We start from the raw sequence: 17,730 nt of genomic DNA, 5'->3' as shown, positions 1-17,730 counted from the left end.
CAGCACACAGGCAGCAGTATAGACCAAGGGGCAGATCATTTCACTAATGTGCCCAAATATTACGGCTAGGCGATTCCTAATTGCACTGTGCTGGGGGGACTCATTATTAATTTCATGATGGAGGCTGAGGGCCAGTGTAAATTTAAAGATGGGCCATATTTGGCCCCTGGGCCACAATTTGGACATGCCTGATCTAGAGTGATATGAGATATTTAAGATCATACTAGTTTATAACTGCCATTTGTTATTTTGATTTAAGTATCTTTTGGCTTTGGGTCAAAAAACAAATCTTAAATTATAAACTGTGTTTGCTTTGTGCAAGAAAAATGTGTTTATGTGGGACATCACCCTGGGTGTGTTAAACTGCACAATTAACCTGTATTTCTCACAGTCCAGTCTTCTAGTCAAGACATGATTGTACTCAGCTGTGCAACATCAATGCCAATGTATGTATAATATAATTATAATTGTGTTTCTCTTTTATGTTACTTGGTTTTGGTCCAGTCCTACTGGCCGCTCACTTGTGTTCAAGAAAATCAGATCAGGTTTAAAGATCTTGTTATGTGGAATAAAAATGATTTTGCTTAAAAAAGCAATCTTTCATGGTTCATAAATCTAGGGAAATCAACGAAAAAACTTGGAATCGCTGGTGGCTCAGACTGAGAAGGAAAAAATGATGCTGCAGCATAGGATAAATGAATACCAAAGAAAGGCAGAACAAGAGAGTGAAAAAAGGAGGAATGTGGAAAATGAAGGCAAGTTACTGTTCTTTGAGGATAGTCATAACTGCAAGAATTTGTTTCTAAGTATCGTTTTTCCCATATACTGTACCTAGTTTTCTACATTGGGGTGTATTTATCAAAGAGTGAAGTTAGAGATCACCACAGTCCACTATAGTGAAATTCCGCCACTCTCCATTAAATTCTATAGCATTTTTAAAGGGGTTCCCTTGTCATGTCGGGAATGACAAAGTTATACATCATAATAAAAACATCACTCACATAATAGAGGCGTGCCAGTGTGACTAAGTAAACAAAGTCAATGAGGCTTGTTTATGTGTGTTTGTGCTTTGTCTAGGACATTACAGGGCAAGTATCATGCAGACAGGTTGATGACAGGTGCCGCCAGCACTATCCAGTGTCTCTGAGCAGAGTACTGCGATTCTCACGCTATCTTTCCCTGTAATATATAAAACATTATATACAAATATTTGTCAATGTTTTGGTTCAGGTTATATGACCGTTCTCTACAATTACAAGGGCCTACATTTTCACCCAGCAACACATCAGCCTTTCCGTTATTACATAGTTAGTGCATGTGCTCATCCATGTGTGTCGCCAGATTACATAAAGGTCCAACCTTGACTCTTTATTTGAGAGGTCTCACTTATAATTTAGTACTATTTTGTATTGTAATTATTTTACATTCCCTATTTTTCATGTATAGTGTCTACTTTAAAGGACCAGCTAGAAGACCTGAAGAAAATAAGCCATACGTCTCACATTACAAATGAAAAGGTTGCACAGCTACAAAAACAAGTAAGTGTTTGTGGTATAAACTATATCCCGGCACTCACAGGACTGAATCAATCTTACAAAGGATTATTTTGCTCAACGTTTCGGTCCCCCACAGTGACCTTCTTCAGGAATCAAACAGTGCAACCAGACCCAGAGAAAGGGGTCTGGTTGCACTGTTTGATTCCTGATAGGGATGCACCGAATCCACTAATCCTTGGTGAAAGATTCGGGCGAATAACGAACAGAATCCTAATTTGCATATGCAAATTTGGGGCAGGAAAGGAAAAAGAGGAAAACATCCTTCTTTTTTGACGAAAAGTCACGTGATTTCCCTACCCGCCCATAATTTACATATGCAAATTAGGATTCGGTTCGGCCAGGCACAAGGATTCGGCCGAATCAGAATCCTGCTGAAAAAGGCCGAATCCTGGATTCGGTGCATCCCTAATTCCTGACAAAGGTCCCTGTGGGGGACCGAAACGTTGAGCAAAATAAACCTTTTAGCAGATTGATTCAGCAAGTCCTGTGAGTGCTGTTCTTCTGCATTGCTTGTGTTATTTCTTAGCTCAGGCACCCAGGTTAAACAACTGTCTATGGTGTGTGTCTCTCTCTCTCTCTCCTAACTTTACAACATTGTCAGATGTTTGCCTTAATTCATCTCTAAAATAGTTATCTTCCCATTGCCTCTCCTTCATCAGTTAGCTTGTTTCCCCCCATCGTATCCTCCATGATATTTCTCATCTTGCAAAACTCCTCTCATTAAAAGCACCTCACATCTTTTATACATTTGAAAATATTGTTGGTAATGCATGGGCTTACAACTTTACATTTTACATATTTGTACACATTTCTGGGTGAATTAGACCATTCTAAAACAGTGCTAAACACCAAAAATAAAAAAAATAAAAAATTACCAACCTTTAGATATGTTTAAGAATCTATCTTGTTGAAACATATGTTTGTGAGGAATGTGTCCTACTGAAAATTGTATTCCCTAGAAGTGATATTCTAGTGTGTCAAAACACTGCCTGGCTACTCACACATTTGCTTTTTTGTTGCGTAAATGACATGCTTTTTTGACCTCCAACTTTGGCATGTTTTCATATTTTTGGCAGGTTTACCATAGTTACTTGGCAGACAAATCTTTCCTCTTCACTTTGTTTTTCTCCCCCATTGTTTTTGCCTCCGTCCTACTGTAGGATTCATTCTTCCCTATTGAGAAGTGTACTTACAACACCATATATTGCTTCTGCAGCAGAAATACTTTTTAATGTGTGGACAAGGGCAGTGTAAAGTAAAATCACCAGAGTTGCTAAACTTTCTGCCAAAGCCTATTTCTCTTATTTTATTAGCTTGACGGAGAATACAGCACAGCCATTTTCCTTCTGCTCCTGTGTGTATGTGTATAGAGAGAGAGAGAGATTTATAGATTTCAGTGCATATTATATAGATTTTAAATAACTTGTTTGCGTCATTAATGTTTTAACTATATATGTTTTGTCTTTAAGTTGGAGGAAGCAAATGATTTGCTAAGGACAGAGTCTGATTCGGCAGTAAGACTTCGAAAGAGTCAAACAGAGATGAGCAAGACTGTGAGCCAGTTAGAAGCCCTGAACAGGGAGCTCCAAGAAAGGTGCAGATTATTAGAAAGTACAAAATCACAAGTGGAGAAAGATTATTTCCTCTTACAAGCAGCCTTGGATTCAGAGCACAGGGAAAGAAGTCAAGGATCAGAAATGATTGGTGACCTACAAGGTAAAGAATGCAAATATAGTGGGGATTAAGTACCATTTATGTTTTGCTAATGCAGAATTGATTTTAATGATTTGAGACAATGGTAATGTTATTAGGTGGATTTTGTAATTTTATATAAAAATATTGCATGCCTAAGTAATTTCGCATCCAGAAGCATGCTAGCGCTATATAATAATAATAAAATGCAAGTTACGGAGCTCATATTCTTACAAATTGCAGTGCCTTGCAAAAGTAGTTAGACTCATGACCAATCCTGTCATTTAACTAAGCATGACAATGACTGGGAAAGGTAGATTGAATCTTGAACAGAAACCGTGTAGTGTTGCTTTATTAACAATACTGAGACATTCCATAGAGTTGGAAGGAATGTGTCCATATCCTTTTAATGGCAAAATGATCATTGATTACAAATAAATTAGGCATTTTATGTTTTCTGGTTTGTTTATATAGTGGATAATGTACTCCTTCTGTAATTTATAAAGATATTAAAAAACATAGTGGAGCTTTTATAAGTGTATTAGTGATATGTATTTGCTGTTGTGCAAATATTAGGGATGCAAATCTAGGATTCGGTAGAATACTACCATTTTTTTGTAGGAAGTAAATCTAAACTGGCAAGTTTCATGACTGTAAAGTTCTGGGCAACTGTTGTGTTCACATGTGATGCAAATGTTTTTATTTATTTTTTTAACTTTGATCAAATTTGAATATGCAGGGTTTACATGTACCAAATATAAAAAAAAGCGATGCATCCCTAGCACATGTTCTAAATCAGGCTTTTCCATTATATTGTATAATGCAAGTGTTTTCTTTCATTGTATGTAGCCCGAATGGCATCCTTACTAGAGGAGTTAAAATATGTAAAAAATAACCTTGAAATGGCTGAATCAGAAAGAAAACGTGCACAGGATTTACTTAATAGCTCTGAAAAGGTAAGCTTTATTGTTGCAGACTTTCATGAAAAGATGAAAGGAAATCTTCAACCCAAAACAGATGTTTTGCATAATGAACTACTGTATTACACATTTAAGCCAATAAGAAGTAAGTCACAGGAAATAGCAAATACCTGCCGCTGCATCCATTGCACAGATTAAAACACATCATGTCATGTCTGTTTAGTTTTCCTATTAATGCAGCTATTTGTAAATTAATGTGCAATTAAAAGTACTATGCGATGATCACTTTCTCCTCTGATACTAGTTTCAATATAATTTACATTTACAAATGACTTTACAACCACTGAAAGATTATAATTAATGTACATTGGAAAGTTGCTTAGAATTACGCTTTCTTATATAATTTAGAAGTCCATTTTATGATGGAGTTCCCATTTAAAATATTTTAATTACAGGTATGGGCTTGGATCTTCATACCTTAAGTCTACTAGAAAATCATGGCCATCTGGGCCCACTGGAAGTTTTCCAGGTATCCCTGTGGGCCAGTCCGACACGGCCAATAAGGATTATTTTTATCTTCGTTTTAAAAATTTGGATTATTTGGATAAAATGGAGTCTATGGGAGACAACCTTTCTGTAATTTGGAGCTTTCTGGATAACGAGTTTCTGGATAAAGGATCCTATACCTGTACTACTTTATAATGATTTGCATTGTTTCTTACGACGGTTTTTTTTTTAATACGTGTCTCAAACCATAAGAGTTCCTTAACAGAACTGTAAAGAAGTTTTGGGCTTTGACTTAACAATTTGTTTTAAAAAGGGGACCTGTCACCCGAGATCATTCCAAATTCTTTTCTATTGGGTTTGTTAAGCTCATTAAGCTTTGCTTTCACTATATCAATTATTTAAATCGTGTTTACTTTAGTCTTGTAATTGGCAGTCTTAAGCAGGCAGGCGTCATTTAGTGAACACAGTTACTGAGCCAAGCTTTGTATGTTCCCAAAATCACATTTATGTGCCAGAATGGGGGACTTGATGTATAAACCATTGCACAGACTACACAATTAGATGGTGAGGAAGAAATGTGAAGAATGTAGTGGCAACAAGGAAGTACAGAATGGAAAAGTGAATGTAATGACCTCCCAGCCTCTATGCCTAAGGCATAGAGGTAGGGTAGGCAATATATGTTTAAATACAGGTATAGGAACCGTTATTCAGAAACCCGTTACCTGGAAACCTATTATCCAGAAAGCTTATAATTAAGGGAAGTCCGACTCCATTTTATACAAATAATCCAAATTCTTTTAGTAACTTTTTTTCCTTTTTCTCTGTAATAATAACACTGTACCTTGTACTTGATCCAAACTAAGATATAATTAATCCCTATTGTAAGCAAAACCAGTCTATTGGGTTTATTTAATGTTTAAATGAATGAATTATAGCCACTGAACTCAAGGGAGGGTGCACATATACTGGAGAAAATGGGACTGAGGTGGATTGGGGTGTCCACAAACAAACCAACTGTGTGTGTGTGTGTGTGTGTATATGTATATGTATATATATAGATATAGACATATATAGATATATATAGATATATATACACACACATACACAAAATTGGGACTTAATCCTTTAGCTATTCAGCCCCATAATACTATATTGTAAAGTAAACAGATTTCAAAATGTCAATAAAAGGCAATATTTATTTACCACCATGCCATGTACTACTGGTTAAAAACAAATTAAAAGCAAGCAGCGCTGCATGTAGGAAGAGGGATCCCTCTTTTGGATATACTAACACCCCAATACCAAATCAAAGAGTCGGATGTGAGCAGTGTCGGACTGGCCCGGCGGGATACCGGGAAAATACCCGGTGGGCCCCGACCCTAGTGGGCCCCCGCCGGGCCAGTCCCCCTCTCCCAAACAGTTTTAAAAAAAATAATAAAAAAAATTTCGGCGCAGCGCCGTTCGCGCATGAGCGCCGTTTCCGTTTGCGCATGCGCGCCGTTTGCACATGCGCGATGCGCCGACTGGGCGCCGAGCAGGGATTCGCCTAGCAAGTAGGTAGCGGGGGCCAGAGGGGGGCCCTGGACACCAGTCCCGGTGGCCCCGGACCCCCCAGTCCGACCCTGGATGTGAGGGAAGTGCATGCGTAATAGTTTAATTAACTGCTGTTTAAACTAAGCACAAGCTCCATGCTGATAGTCGTGGTCAGTCCAAACTGTATACTGCGTAATGTTTAAATCATTTTCTAGTAGACTTAAGGTATGAAGATCCAAATTACGTAAAGATCCCTTATCTGGAAAACCCCAGGCCCAGAGCATTCTGGATAACAAGTCTCGTACCTGTATCTTTAGAACAGGCATGGTGTTTTAATAAAAATGATGTGTTTAATGTTTAAATTGAAAAGGACTTTTATTATACATCTTTTTAAATCTGGGTGACAGGTTATAGTACCTGCTTGATAATTCACAGTTTTAATTTAAAATATTGTGTGAAATGTATGAAAAGTTTCTGTGGCATGCATATTTTAAATATTTCCTGTTGTTATTATTATTTCATAATCTGCATTTTTCATTGTATGTTTTTCACAGGAAAAAAATAATCTGGAAATTGACTTGAATTACCAGCTAAAAACATTGCAGCAGACGCTTGAACAAGAGATTAATGAGCACAAGATAACCAAGGCAAGGTTAAGTGACAAACATCAGTCGTTTGAAGAGGAAAAGTCAGTTGCTATGTGTGGTAAGTGGTTCTATAAGCTATGATTTTGCATGTTGTTGAAATTATTTTTCTAATTTAAAGGGATACTGTCATGGGGAAAAAATGTTTTTTCAAAATGAATCAGTTAGTAGTGCTGCTCCAGCAGAATTCTGCACTGAAATCCATTTCTCAAAAGAGCAAACAGATTTTTTTATATTCAATTCTGAAATCTGACATGGGGTTAGACATTTTGTCCATTTCCCAGCTGCCCCCAGTCATGTGACTTGTGCCTGCACTTTAGGAGAGAAATGCTTTCTGGCAGGCTGCTGTTTTTCCTTCTCAATGTAACTGAATGTGTCTCAGCGGGACATGGGTTTTTACTATTGAGTGTTCTTAGATCTACCAGGCAGCTGTTATCTTTTGTTAGGGAACTGTTATCTGGTTGCCTTCCCATTGTTCTTTTGTTTGGCTTCTGGGGGGAAAAAGGCAGGGGGTGATATCACTCCAACTTGCAGTAAAGAGTGATTTAAGTTTATCAGAGCACAAGTCCAATGACTTGGGGCAGCTGGGAAATTGACAATATGTCTAGCCCCATGTCAGATTTCAAAATTGAATATAACAAAATCTGTTTGCTCTTTTGAAAAATGGATTTCAGTGCAGAATTCTGCTGGAGCAGCACTATTAACTGATTCATTTTGAAAAAAATGTTTTTTCCCATTACAGTATCCCTTTAATATACAGCTTTCATATATGATACAATTACTGCTTTCCTATGGGAAACTATAATAAAATGTATATGGTATATTATTATATAAGCCTTATGGTGCTTTTTTCATAAAATGATGGAAATGTAGTGAAGTTACAGGATCAGTCTCCAGTTATATTATGATGGAAGATTAGCAGCTTCTTTAGGTAAAGGTTACCATTGTGAAAATCTAGAACAGGGATCATGAAAAGATTATAGTTTTTATAAAGGGTAAACAGAAAATTTGAAGCTTTCATGTTGGTCCTTGGAAGGTGTAGAATTAATTTATCAGTGCATATATGATCCCCCTGTATAATGCACACTGTTAAAGCTCTGGTTATCTAGTTATTTTCTCTTGCATGCTGCTAATAGCAGCTACTAATTTCACCTTTGTAGTTAGCCTTGTTAAACAGGCTGATACTTTGTGCCATACAAAGCAGTCCGCTGATCCCAGCCAATATCCATGTACTATCAGGACAGGTTTGATCTGTTGCCTTAGCATGATTCATCATACACTATGGGGGGGGGGGGATGTAATTAAAGTTGCAAAACAATTCGTACCAATAAGAATAAAAATCCACATCTCGTAATGTAATATTGTTTCTTAAACTGTTATTGCATTGTGAATTGTAATTGCGCACTCTTAAGAAGAGCGTGAAGATGTCCTAATCTTTTGGAGCAAACATAACGATTTTTCAGTAAGAACTTTTATTACATTTACTGTGCATTGACGCAAACTAGAAAATTCACAAACGGGCTTCCACTGTCGGAAGTGGTAGCTTAACAGTTTCCAGGTGGGCAAAAGCTATATTAAATTTGTGCAAAGCAAAATTTGTTTGCACAAAGGCATAACTTTTTACGTTGCAAATCGTTTTTTCGTTATCAACTTTTATCACATTCCCCCGTATGCATTTTATTAGCCTGTGACACGGATAGCATACACTGCTTGCCAGTCTACATTCACCTTAAACCTGTTGTAGTCTAAAATTATTCAAGTGAATTGCCCAAAAAGTGATGATATTTGGTTCCCCTTTTTGCTTTGACCGTGCAAAGTTAATATTTGGTTGTTTTGTTGCCGCTTTCAGAAATGGAATTGAAAGTGAAAGTGGAAAGAGCAGCAAAGGAGAAAGCAGAGAATCGTCGTGTAGAGATAGAGAAGCAGTGTTCAATGCTTGAATTTGACCTAAAGCAGTCTCATCAAAAAATGGAGCACCTTACTCAGCAGAGAGAGAGGCTGGAAGAGGAGGTGAGAATACACTGCGCCTTACAAGCATATTCAGACACTTGCCCTTTCCTATTTTTCTCAAGTCCAGTTATATGACAATGAAAAACTGTTATTTTATTTTAGAAAAAAATCTTACAGGGGAACTCCAGCTTGCAAACCAAAATTTATAAAAAGATGCCCACATAACACAGAAACCCCTAATATACTCATCACAGTTAACTGTTTCTTCAAAAAGTATGAGTAAATGCCATTTTCTATGCTGCAATCCAGCTGTTTAACTCTTTCTAAAACACTGATGTTACAAATTGTAACAACTACTCCACAGCTTACAGACAGCATGCACAAACTACATAACCCACAATGCATTGCACTGTGATGTTCTGTTCCTTATTGAAATCATGTGTGCAGGGAATTGTGGGGTTTGAAGGATGCAGGCTAAGGACAGATGGCTGTTGATACAAAGTAACAGTAGTCAGCCAGCTCAGCAAAGTAGTCCAAAAGATCAGCAGGAGAGCAGGGGGCTAGGCTTAGGGAAATGTCAGAAACCATTAAAATCATGAAAAGTCTGCATATTTTTTAATTGATGTATATTGCAAAGTTGCTTGAAATTATGTTTACATTTCAAAAAGGTTAAGTAGTGTTTTGTGGAGTTCCCTTTTAAAGGCCGTGATAAACCTAGGCATTGACCAGTTCAGTTGATACTCATGATATTTCCCTTTTATAGCTCCTAACTCCTGTTAACTTCCATGGTATTTGTCGTATCTACTGTTTTTTTGTATGGAAACTAAATCATGTATTGGACAATAAGGCCATACAATCCATTACCACCACCATTTGGCTAAATTTTCTACTCACAAGATGAAAATTTTATATATTGCCCGTAGTATTAGCAGAGCTCTCTCTCCTCGTGGGTCCACTCTTGTACTCCAATGGAGAGAAATCCAAATCCAAAATAGTGTAACTCCATTTATTAAGTTGCACTCACATTTGGTTCTTTGAAATCAATCACCCATAAATGCATAAATCTCACAGGCTGTTATAGAGGGACCCTGCCGGCATGCGTGTTCCCCTTGTGGCTTTCCCTGCGATCAAGTATGATGTCACTTCCTGCCTGATGCGTTTCGCTGATCCAATCGGTTTCCTCAGAGGCATACTATTGAATTTACATGTTTCGTTTTAAGAACAATTAGAATCAAATTGGGAGCAGGATCAGTAAACGTTACTGGTATGCATGCCGGAGACCTCTAGTGACCAAACAGAGGTAAAACCATAAACTCAATAATTTCTCCAAGGCATGCTAGTAAGTAAAAAAATATACTTTATTTACATCAATAGTTAAAAAACATGAAAAATATCCCCTCTAACGCCTAACGCGTTTCATGCTTACCCAGCACTTAGTCATATGCAGAATCCAACTAGTCTCTTTTTCTCTGTTCCTTAAGTACTAGCACATGTAGTCCAGTACTTAGTGCTAGTACTTAAGGAACAGAGCAAAAGAGACTAGTTGGATTCTGCCTATGACTAAGTGCTGGGTAAGCATGAAACGTGTTAGGCGTTAGAGGGGATATTTTTCATGTTTTTTAACTATTGATGTAAATAAAGTATATTTTTTTACTTACTAGCATGCCTTGGAGAAATTATTGAGTTTATCGTTTTAAGAACAGCTCACAATTGGTTGCCTTAGTAACCACAAACCTCATAAAATGTTCGGCTTGTGAGTAGGAAATTGTCAAATGGTGGTGGTAACAGATTGAATGTCAAGAATTAACCGTATTCATCACTACTGGAAGTGGAAAGTTTAAAGAGGAGATCCACTTCATTGAGCATTTTTTGACACCGGGTGCTTTTGTAAAATTTGCACCTACTACACGATATTGTTTTTGGTTTTTTTCGGAGACTTTTGATACAGCTTAGACATTGCGGGAAAATTGGCAAGAGAGAGTAAATCGCTAGGAGACTGACTTTTTCCTAAAATGTTCTTAAGTTAGGCTAATGATGTTTTGCCACTGACATTAACAATAGAGGTAGCCATAAAATCGATACTGTGTACATATACTACTTGAGAGGTCTGAAATATAATAGTCATTTTCTTTTCTTATTTTTGTTAGGTAAAGCAACTAACATTGCAGCTGGAGCAAGAGACTAAGAAAAGGATTGTGACACAGAATGAACTAAATCAGCAAGCGGGTCTAGTGGATACTTTGAAGGGTTCTGATAAACAGTTAAAGCAAGAAATAAATACATTATTGGAAGCTAAAAGGATGTTGGAGTTTGAACTTGGGCAGCTAACAAAGTATGTTATTTTTGTCAATTTTTGTGCATTGATTTTGTGCAAGTTAAAAGTTCATCTTATTTAAAAAAAAAAAAAAAAAAAAAAAAAGTCAGAAGATATGCTGGTGTTTTATTAACTATGCTTTAAAAGCTGTATTATTAATAAGCTTCTACCAGACCTGCAATGCTTCTGCCCTCTATGCTGTAGATCCGATGCTGTGTGTGCTTGCCTTTCCTTTTAAATATATAAAAATGTTAATTCAAATGTTGCCAGAGGCAAAGTTCTGAACATTACCACACCAAAAACATACCTAGTCTAGACTGTTTTTATTAATACTGTGATTTTTAAATGTCATCAAAACATTTTGCTGACCCACACTTTAGTCCATGCCGGAACTGATTCCCCAACTCTGGTGAGGAAAGCTTAATAGCTGCCCATTAATGGTAGCTTTAAATCAGATGGAGTGCTTGGAATCAACTGTGAATAGTTCAAGTTGTAGATGGTGTGCCGTCTACGTAATATACAAATTGGATTAGTGTGAGTTGATTACCGTTAAAGGATCAGGAAAGGTTAAAATTAAGTAAGCTTTATCAGAAAGGTCTAAACAGACAGTAAACCCTCAGAAAAATGCTGCTTTAAGTCCTCTGTCAAAAGAAACACTGCATTTCTTTCCTTCTATTGTGGATACATGGGCTTCTGTATCAGACTTTCTCTTATCAGCCTAAACCTCCAGGGCTAGGGCTTGAGCATGCTCAGTTTGCTCCTCTATCCCCCTTTCCATTCTCCCCTCCCTGCTGTAATCTGAACTGAGAGCTATAAGAAGGAAGTGATGTCTCACCAAGCTAATATGGAAGCTGCTATCCTAAACAAACAGAGAGTTCTAGAGCTAGGGTTGCCACATTTTCCCCTGGTGGAGACCGGGCAGGGTGTCAGCCGTGACATCGGGGGGGGGGGGCTCTGACTCTGCAATTAGCTGATCGCCGTGTCATGGGGAATCCTGCCTGGTTTTCCTAATTTGGAAAACCGAGAGGAATTTTTGACCCGGGCAGCCCTTTTTGACCCGGAAAGTGGCAACCCTATCTAGAGCTGTTTAGATAGCATTCTGCAGAATATAGCATTCTAGCTTGCACTATTGTGGTTAATCTATTGGCAATAAACCGCCTCTGTAGCTTTCCTTCTCCTTTACTACAATTGATCTGTGCATAATTGGTATTTTGAATTAATCATTTGTATGTGTGTGTGAGATTGATTGTTTACCAGACCTACAATGTTTTTTCTTATTGTATTTTTTTGTGGATTAGGTTATACATTTTTATGTTTTTCATAGGCAGTACAGAGGTAATGAGGGCCAAATGCGGGAGCTCCAGGATCAGCTTGAAGCAGAGCAGTACTTCTCTGTAAGTAGAACTTTTTCTTTTCCTCTTTGCATTACAAATGTATATTTGTTATAATGAGACCAATAGCCTCCTGACTCCACCACAACTGAACTGCCGCTTAAAATGTAGTTATCTAAATCAAACCATTTGTGTAAGGATGTACTATACATGAATTTGATTCAGTTCAATATGAATCCAACATTTATTCAATAATTTATTGCTTACAGGGCAATTAAAAAAAAGACCACAATGGATCCAGTGTGATTTATTAACCAATCATGTTCAGTTGCTTATAGGCAGGTTATATTCTATTATCTTCTTTAAGGAATACAGTCATGAAATCTAGGAATGAAGTCAAATTTTGTAAATGTTAATTGGAAGTACGTACAAAGTATTTTTGCACCGAATCCACTTTTTTGGATTCGGCCGAACCCCCGAATCCTTCGCAAAAGATTCGGCCGAATACTGAACCAAATCTGAACCGTAATTTGCATATGCAAATTGGGGACAGGAAGGGGAAAACATTTTTTACTTGCTTGTTTTCTGACAAAAACTCACGAAATTTCCCTGCCCCTAATTTGCATATGCAAATTAGGATTCAGATTCGGTTCGTCTGGACAGAAGGATTTGGCCGAATCCTGCTGAAAAAGGTGAATCCCGAATCCTGGATTCGGTGCGTCCCTAATTTTTTTTAAAACAAATATTTTTTGCTAATTTTGGTAAAAAACAATTCTAGTACCTGTACTTACAGTACCAAAAATTAGGATTCAGATTCGGTTCGTCTGGACAGAAGGATTTGGCCGAATCCTGCTGAAAAAGGTGAATCCCGAACCGAATCCTGGATTCGGTGCGTCCCTAATTTTTTTTAAAACAAATATTTTTTGCTAATTTTGGTAAAAAATAATTCTAGTACCTTTACTTACAGTACCAGTTGTTAAGACTATTTGTCCTTTTCCTGATCTCCCTTATTGGATATTTGTTACAATGAATCATTTCTAATCTTTAACAAAAATTTCATATTGGACAGGCGATCCTGAGTTAAAAACGTCACTGTTCATTTAATAAATGCATTAACAAATAAGTTATGTAACAACCAAAGTCTAACTCCCTTGATAGTGTCTCTGTCAAACCATTGATCAGTTTTAATTGATAATTAAATTCAGTCAGTTCTCTTCCCAGCCTGCTGCTTGTGTCTTTTCATTATGTTTTCTCTTCCGGATGGTGAATTTTAAACTTGGCATATAGTATGCTTATCCAGATCTATGTTTAAACATTATGTTTAGTAATTTGGTTAAGTGGATTGTTTCTCTTGTTTGGCAGACACTTTACAAAACTCAGGTCCGGGAGCTGAAAGAAGAAGTTGAAGAGAAGACTAAACATAGTCAAGAATTTGAGAAGAGGTTGCATGAACTTTACAATGAAAAGTATGTTTATTTCCAAGCAATTTCTTGAATAAAGTAGTGAATACATAAAAGCTACATGGTACAGTGGTAGTTTTCTCTCATAATAATACTTAAAGGGGTAGTTCACCATTAAATTAACTTTTAAATATGTAATAGAATGGCCCATTCTAAGCAACTTTAAAGGGGACCCGTCACCGAAAAACAATATTCATAATCTTATTTTATCACATCAGTCAAGCAAAATGAACTTTAATTACACTATATAAATTATTTAAATCTGGTTTCCTATAGTCTGGGAACTCATAATTATAACAAGCAGGTAGGAGCCATTTTGTCGACACTGTTATTAAGGCAAGTCTTGCATCATCTCAGAATTTTGTTTGTGCACCAGAATGGGGGACCTGATGTCCATCCCCATGCCCTGGCTACACAATTAAACGGTGAAGAGAACAGGGGGAATGTGGGGAGAGCAGTGATTTCTAGGAAGTGCTGAATGGAAAGTGAAAGTAATTGTCTGCCCCACCTCTATGCCCAGGGCATAGAGGAGGGGCAGACAATATTTGATTGACAGCTGAGATTTTTAAATGAGCTTACAACAGCTATGAATGCTTTAATAAAAAATAGAAATTAGATTTCATGTGTAATTTGAAAATAACTTTTATTATACAGATTTTTGTGTCTGGGTGACAGGTCCATTTTAACTGGCCTTCATTTTTTTTTATAGTTTTTTGAATTATTTGCCTTCTTTTAGCCCTTTCCAGCTTTAAAATGGGGGTCACTGACCCCATCTAAAAACAAATGCTCTGTAAGGATACAAATGTATTGTTATTACTATTTTTTCTTATGTCTATTTAATGTAGGGTTGCTAGGGGAATTTGGATAGCTGAAATTGTAAACTGGAGACTGATGCATAAAAAACGAAATAACTCAAAAACCACAAATAATAAAAATGAAAACCAATTGCAGATAGTCTCAGACTATTACTTCCTACATTATACTAAGAGTAAACGCAAGGTGAACAACCTCTTTAATGTAATCTACATGGAAGCTGAAATAATCAAGTGTCTGTGATTCTCTAGGGATGCTCTGACAGCACAGTTGGACCTGGCAGTTACTAAAGCTGAATCAGAACAGCTTGCCAGGGCCCTCCTGGAAGAGCAGTATTTTGAAATCTCCCAAGAGAATAAAAAACTGTCTGCGAGAAGTTGGCAAGATAATGCAGAGAAGTACCATACGATTCACAAGGTAAAAAACAGTGCAAAACCTTTTTTCCATCTCTTGTTTTAAATGAAACATGCCATATGGAAAAACAATACAATATAGTCTCTCTATTTCTGCTATGCAGAGGATCTCTCAAAACTGAATACCTATGAAGTACCAAAGCACACAGCATATTGTATAGTGTGTATAAAAGATTGTAAACATAATGACCTCAGTTGCCAATGACCAGATTTAGCACTCGTTCATCAGTTGTAATGCCTGTGTCACACCAAGAGATTAATGGCTGCTATTCAGAGCTGTCTAGAAATAGGTTTAATTGGTTCTTATAGTTGAATGTTAGGCTGTTGTGTCCCACAACAAAAACTAAAACACATAATTCTATACTGCTATATTTTACTTTACTGTTAAAAATGAAATAGCAGAAACCGGCAATTTATAGTGACAAGCTTCCTGACATCCAAGGCAATGGGCTTAATTCAATAATTTTGGCAATCATTCTTTGGGTTGACCAGTGTGCTATATACCTGCACTGGCCAACCTAGTTTTTCATGTTGGTCATTTCACTGTTTTTAGCTAGAAAATCTGATTATTTTGTCCTCGTGTAGCAGTTATGTGCCAAATCATTTCAAGGCAGGATAGTATTATTCACTATGGTTCTGTAATATTCTATTTGAATGCAATTACAGATTTAAGCTTTTGCACTAAAATAAGCTAATGTTTTTGTTTATTTCAGTTGGAAGAAACCAATAGCACCTTAACCAAAGATGTTCAGACTCTAACAAAAGCAAATGAAGAGCTCAGTGAAAAAGTTAGGAACCACGAACAAGGTATTGTACACACAGTGAGAGGATTTGTTCTTACTGTTTGTGAGATGCTCTATTGTGTTGTTGTCCTAGCTTTTAGCATTTCTATGCAATGAGACAAAAGATTATTACAGAGAACTGAGCTTATAGTATAGTAATAGTATAACCTGCAAAAATATTGTGTTACCCCGTGCACGTAAATGTTTTCTGTTCAGATGTGGGCCACATTTATAGTAATATTCTGCACATGTATAATACTGAACAATGCTAAAGCAATATTCCGCTTTTCATATATTTACAGAATATAAGGAGAAAGAAGAAGAAATTGTCAACTTAAGAAATTCATACGAAAAGGCTATTAACACTGAAAAAACACTGAAAACACAGGTAACCACTGATTATTTGCATTTCAGACCTTTTCCTGACAATGATACCTCTAGATTTCTGGCAGTACAAATACATATGTTTATAGTCTAAAGTTTGGCCATTTCTGTGCCACACTCTCACAATGACCAGAGAAACTAATATGCTTGTTATGTTCTGTGCTTATAACAATCTCTTTATATGCGTTGTAGCATGTGTAAAAGTAAATCTACCGTCTCTATTTTTTTTTCTTTTATATGACAGTTTCTAGTGCCTGGAATTTTGCAGTAAATATCCATATATCAATAAGCTACATTTTTAAAACTATGTTCCTCTGAACCTGTTTCAGGCTGTTAACAAGCTTGCTGAAATTATGAATCGGAAGGACTTCAAACTGGATAGAAAGAAAGCTAACACACAAGATTTGAGGAAGAAAGAAAAAGAAAACAGAAAGCTTCAACTTGATCTTAACCAAGAGAAAGAGAAGTATAACCAGATGGTAGCAAAGCACCAGAAAGAGCTGGATGAGAATCTGACGGTAAGAATTTGAATTCATTAAGTACAGGTTGATTTAGATTTGATTTTTCATTTACTTTTTGGCAAAGGAATAAACCTTGTACCAGGCGCAAGGTATTTTAGCTGCTAGCTCTAGAACTTTGCTATTTGACATGTTGCTTATATAATGTTTCCTTTTTTGTTATGTAAGCATCTTCTTTTGACAAAGTAGTAGTCTACATTGCTCTGATTTAGTTAGGCTAGAACCATATGGGCAGCTAGGGTTGCCCAGGAGTGGTATATACAACACTGAGAAAATCAATAAAGGAGAAGATTCACCAAAATGTCTTTGTTAATATTGTCAATATCACAAGGATGTGCACTGCAATTGACTACATTGTCAAGTTTCTTCAGGATTTAGCATTGCTGGAGCAACAGTAGCCATTTATATTGGGCCAGAAACAGCAGTTAAACTTGATTTTTTTTCATTTTATAGCAATTGACCGAAGAGAGCAATTATAAAAACGAGCTCCAGATGCAGTTGGATAGCAAAGAAAGTGATATTGAGCAATTACGTGCCAGGCTGGCAGATCTCCAGCTACGGATGGACTCAACCAGCGTTGCTAGTCTACAGCCAGACGATACAGATGGCATAATAGGTGGTGAGTACTGCAATTTACTGATTTACTCTTATCTTTGTAATCTGTGTACTAAATAAGTCTTAAATAAGCCTTGTGTTACAGCGGGCAGATTCTGTCGAAAGGCAAAATCGGCATCTTAAACCTGCCGATTTAGCCTCATCACCTGGCTATGGCTACTAGTCATGAGTGTAATTTTGTTGCCTCGTTTCGGCTCAAAAATGACGCCATAGACTTCATTGGGTGAAAAAAAAAAATTGACGCACCGTGTCGTGAGACAAAGAACTTGTGAATCTTTAGTTTTAGGTGGCGAATAGT

The 17,730-nt window shown here is 36.9% G+C and overlaps 1 protein-coding gene across 1 annotated transcript in view; it reads left to right on the top strand.

Annotated features, from left to right (window-relative positions):
- Positions 1-17,730, top strand: part of rock1.S (Rho-associated, coiled-coil containing protein kinase 1 S homeolog) — an 83,093-nt gene that overhangs the window by 51,077 nt on the left and 14,286 nt on the right. Inside the window, exons 14-27 of the mRNA XM_018223653.2 lie at positions 620-755; positions 1,447-1,538; positions 3,026-3,272; positions 4,098-4,204; positions 6,763-6,913; positions 8,702-8,862; positions 10,950-11,134; positions 12,441-12,510; positions 13,810-13,913; positions 14,972-15,137; positions 15,847-15,940; positions 16,218-16,303; positions 16,629-16,817; positions 17,271-17,436. Of these exons, the coding sequence (XP_018079142.1) occupies positions 620-755; positions 1,447-1,538; positions 3,026-3,272; positions 4,098-4,204; positions 6,763-6,913; positions 8,702-8,862; positions 10,950-11,134; positions 12,441-12,510; positions 13,810-13,913; positions 14,972-15,137; positions 15,847-15,940; positions 16,218-16,303; positions 16,629-16,817; positions 17,271-17,436 (1,954 nt within the window). The remainder of the gene's footprint in view (positions 1-619; positions 756-1,446; positions 1,539-3,025; positions 3,273-4,097; positions 4,205-6,762; positions 6,914-8,701; positions 8,863-10,949; positions 11,135-12,440; positions 12,511-13,809; positions 13,914-14,971; positions 15,138-15,846; positions 15,941-16,217; positions 16,304-16,628; positions 16,818-17,270; positions 17,437-17,730) is intronic.

This window comes from Xenopus laevis, chromosome 6S, assembly GCF_017654675.1.
Source record: "Xenopus laevis strain J_2021 chromosome 6S, Xenopus_laevis_v10.1, whole genome shotgun sequence".
Lineage (NCBI taxonomy): Eukaryota > Metazoa > Chordata > Amphibia > Anura > Pipidae > Xenopus > Xenopus laevis.
The sequence above is the reverse complement of the archived record's forward strand: the minus strand, read 5'-3'. Positions and strand labels throughout refer to the sequence as shown.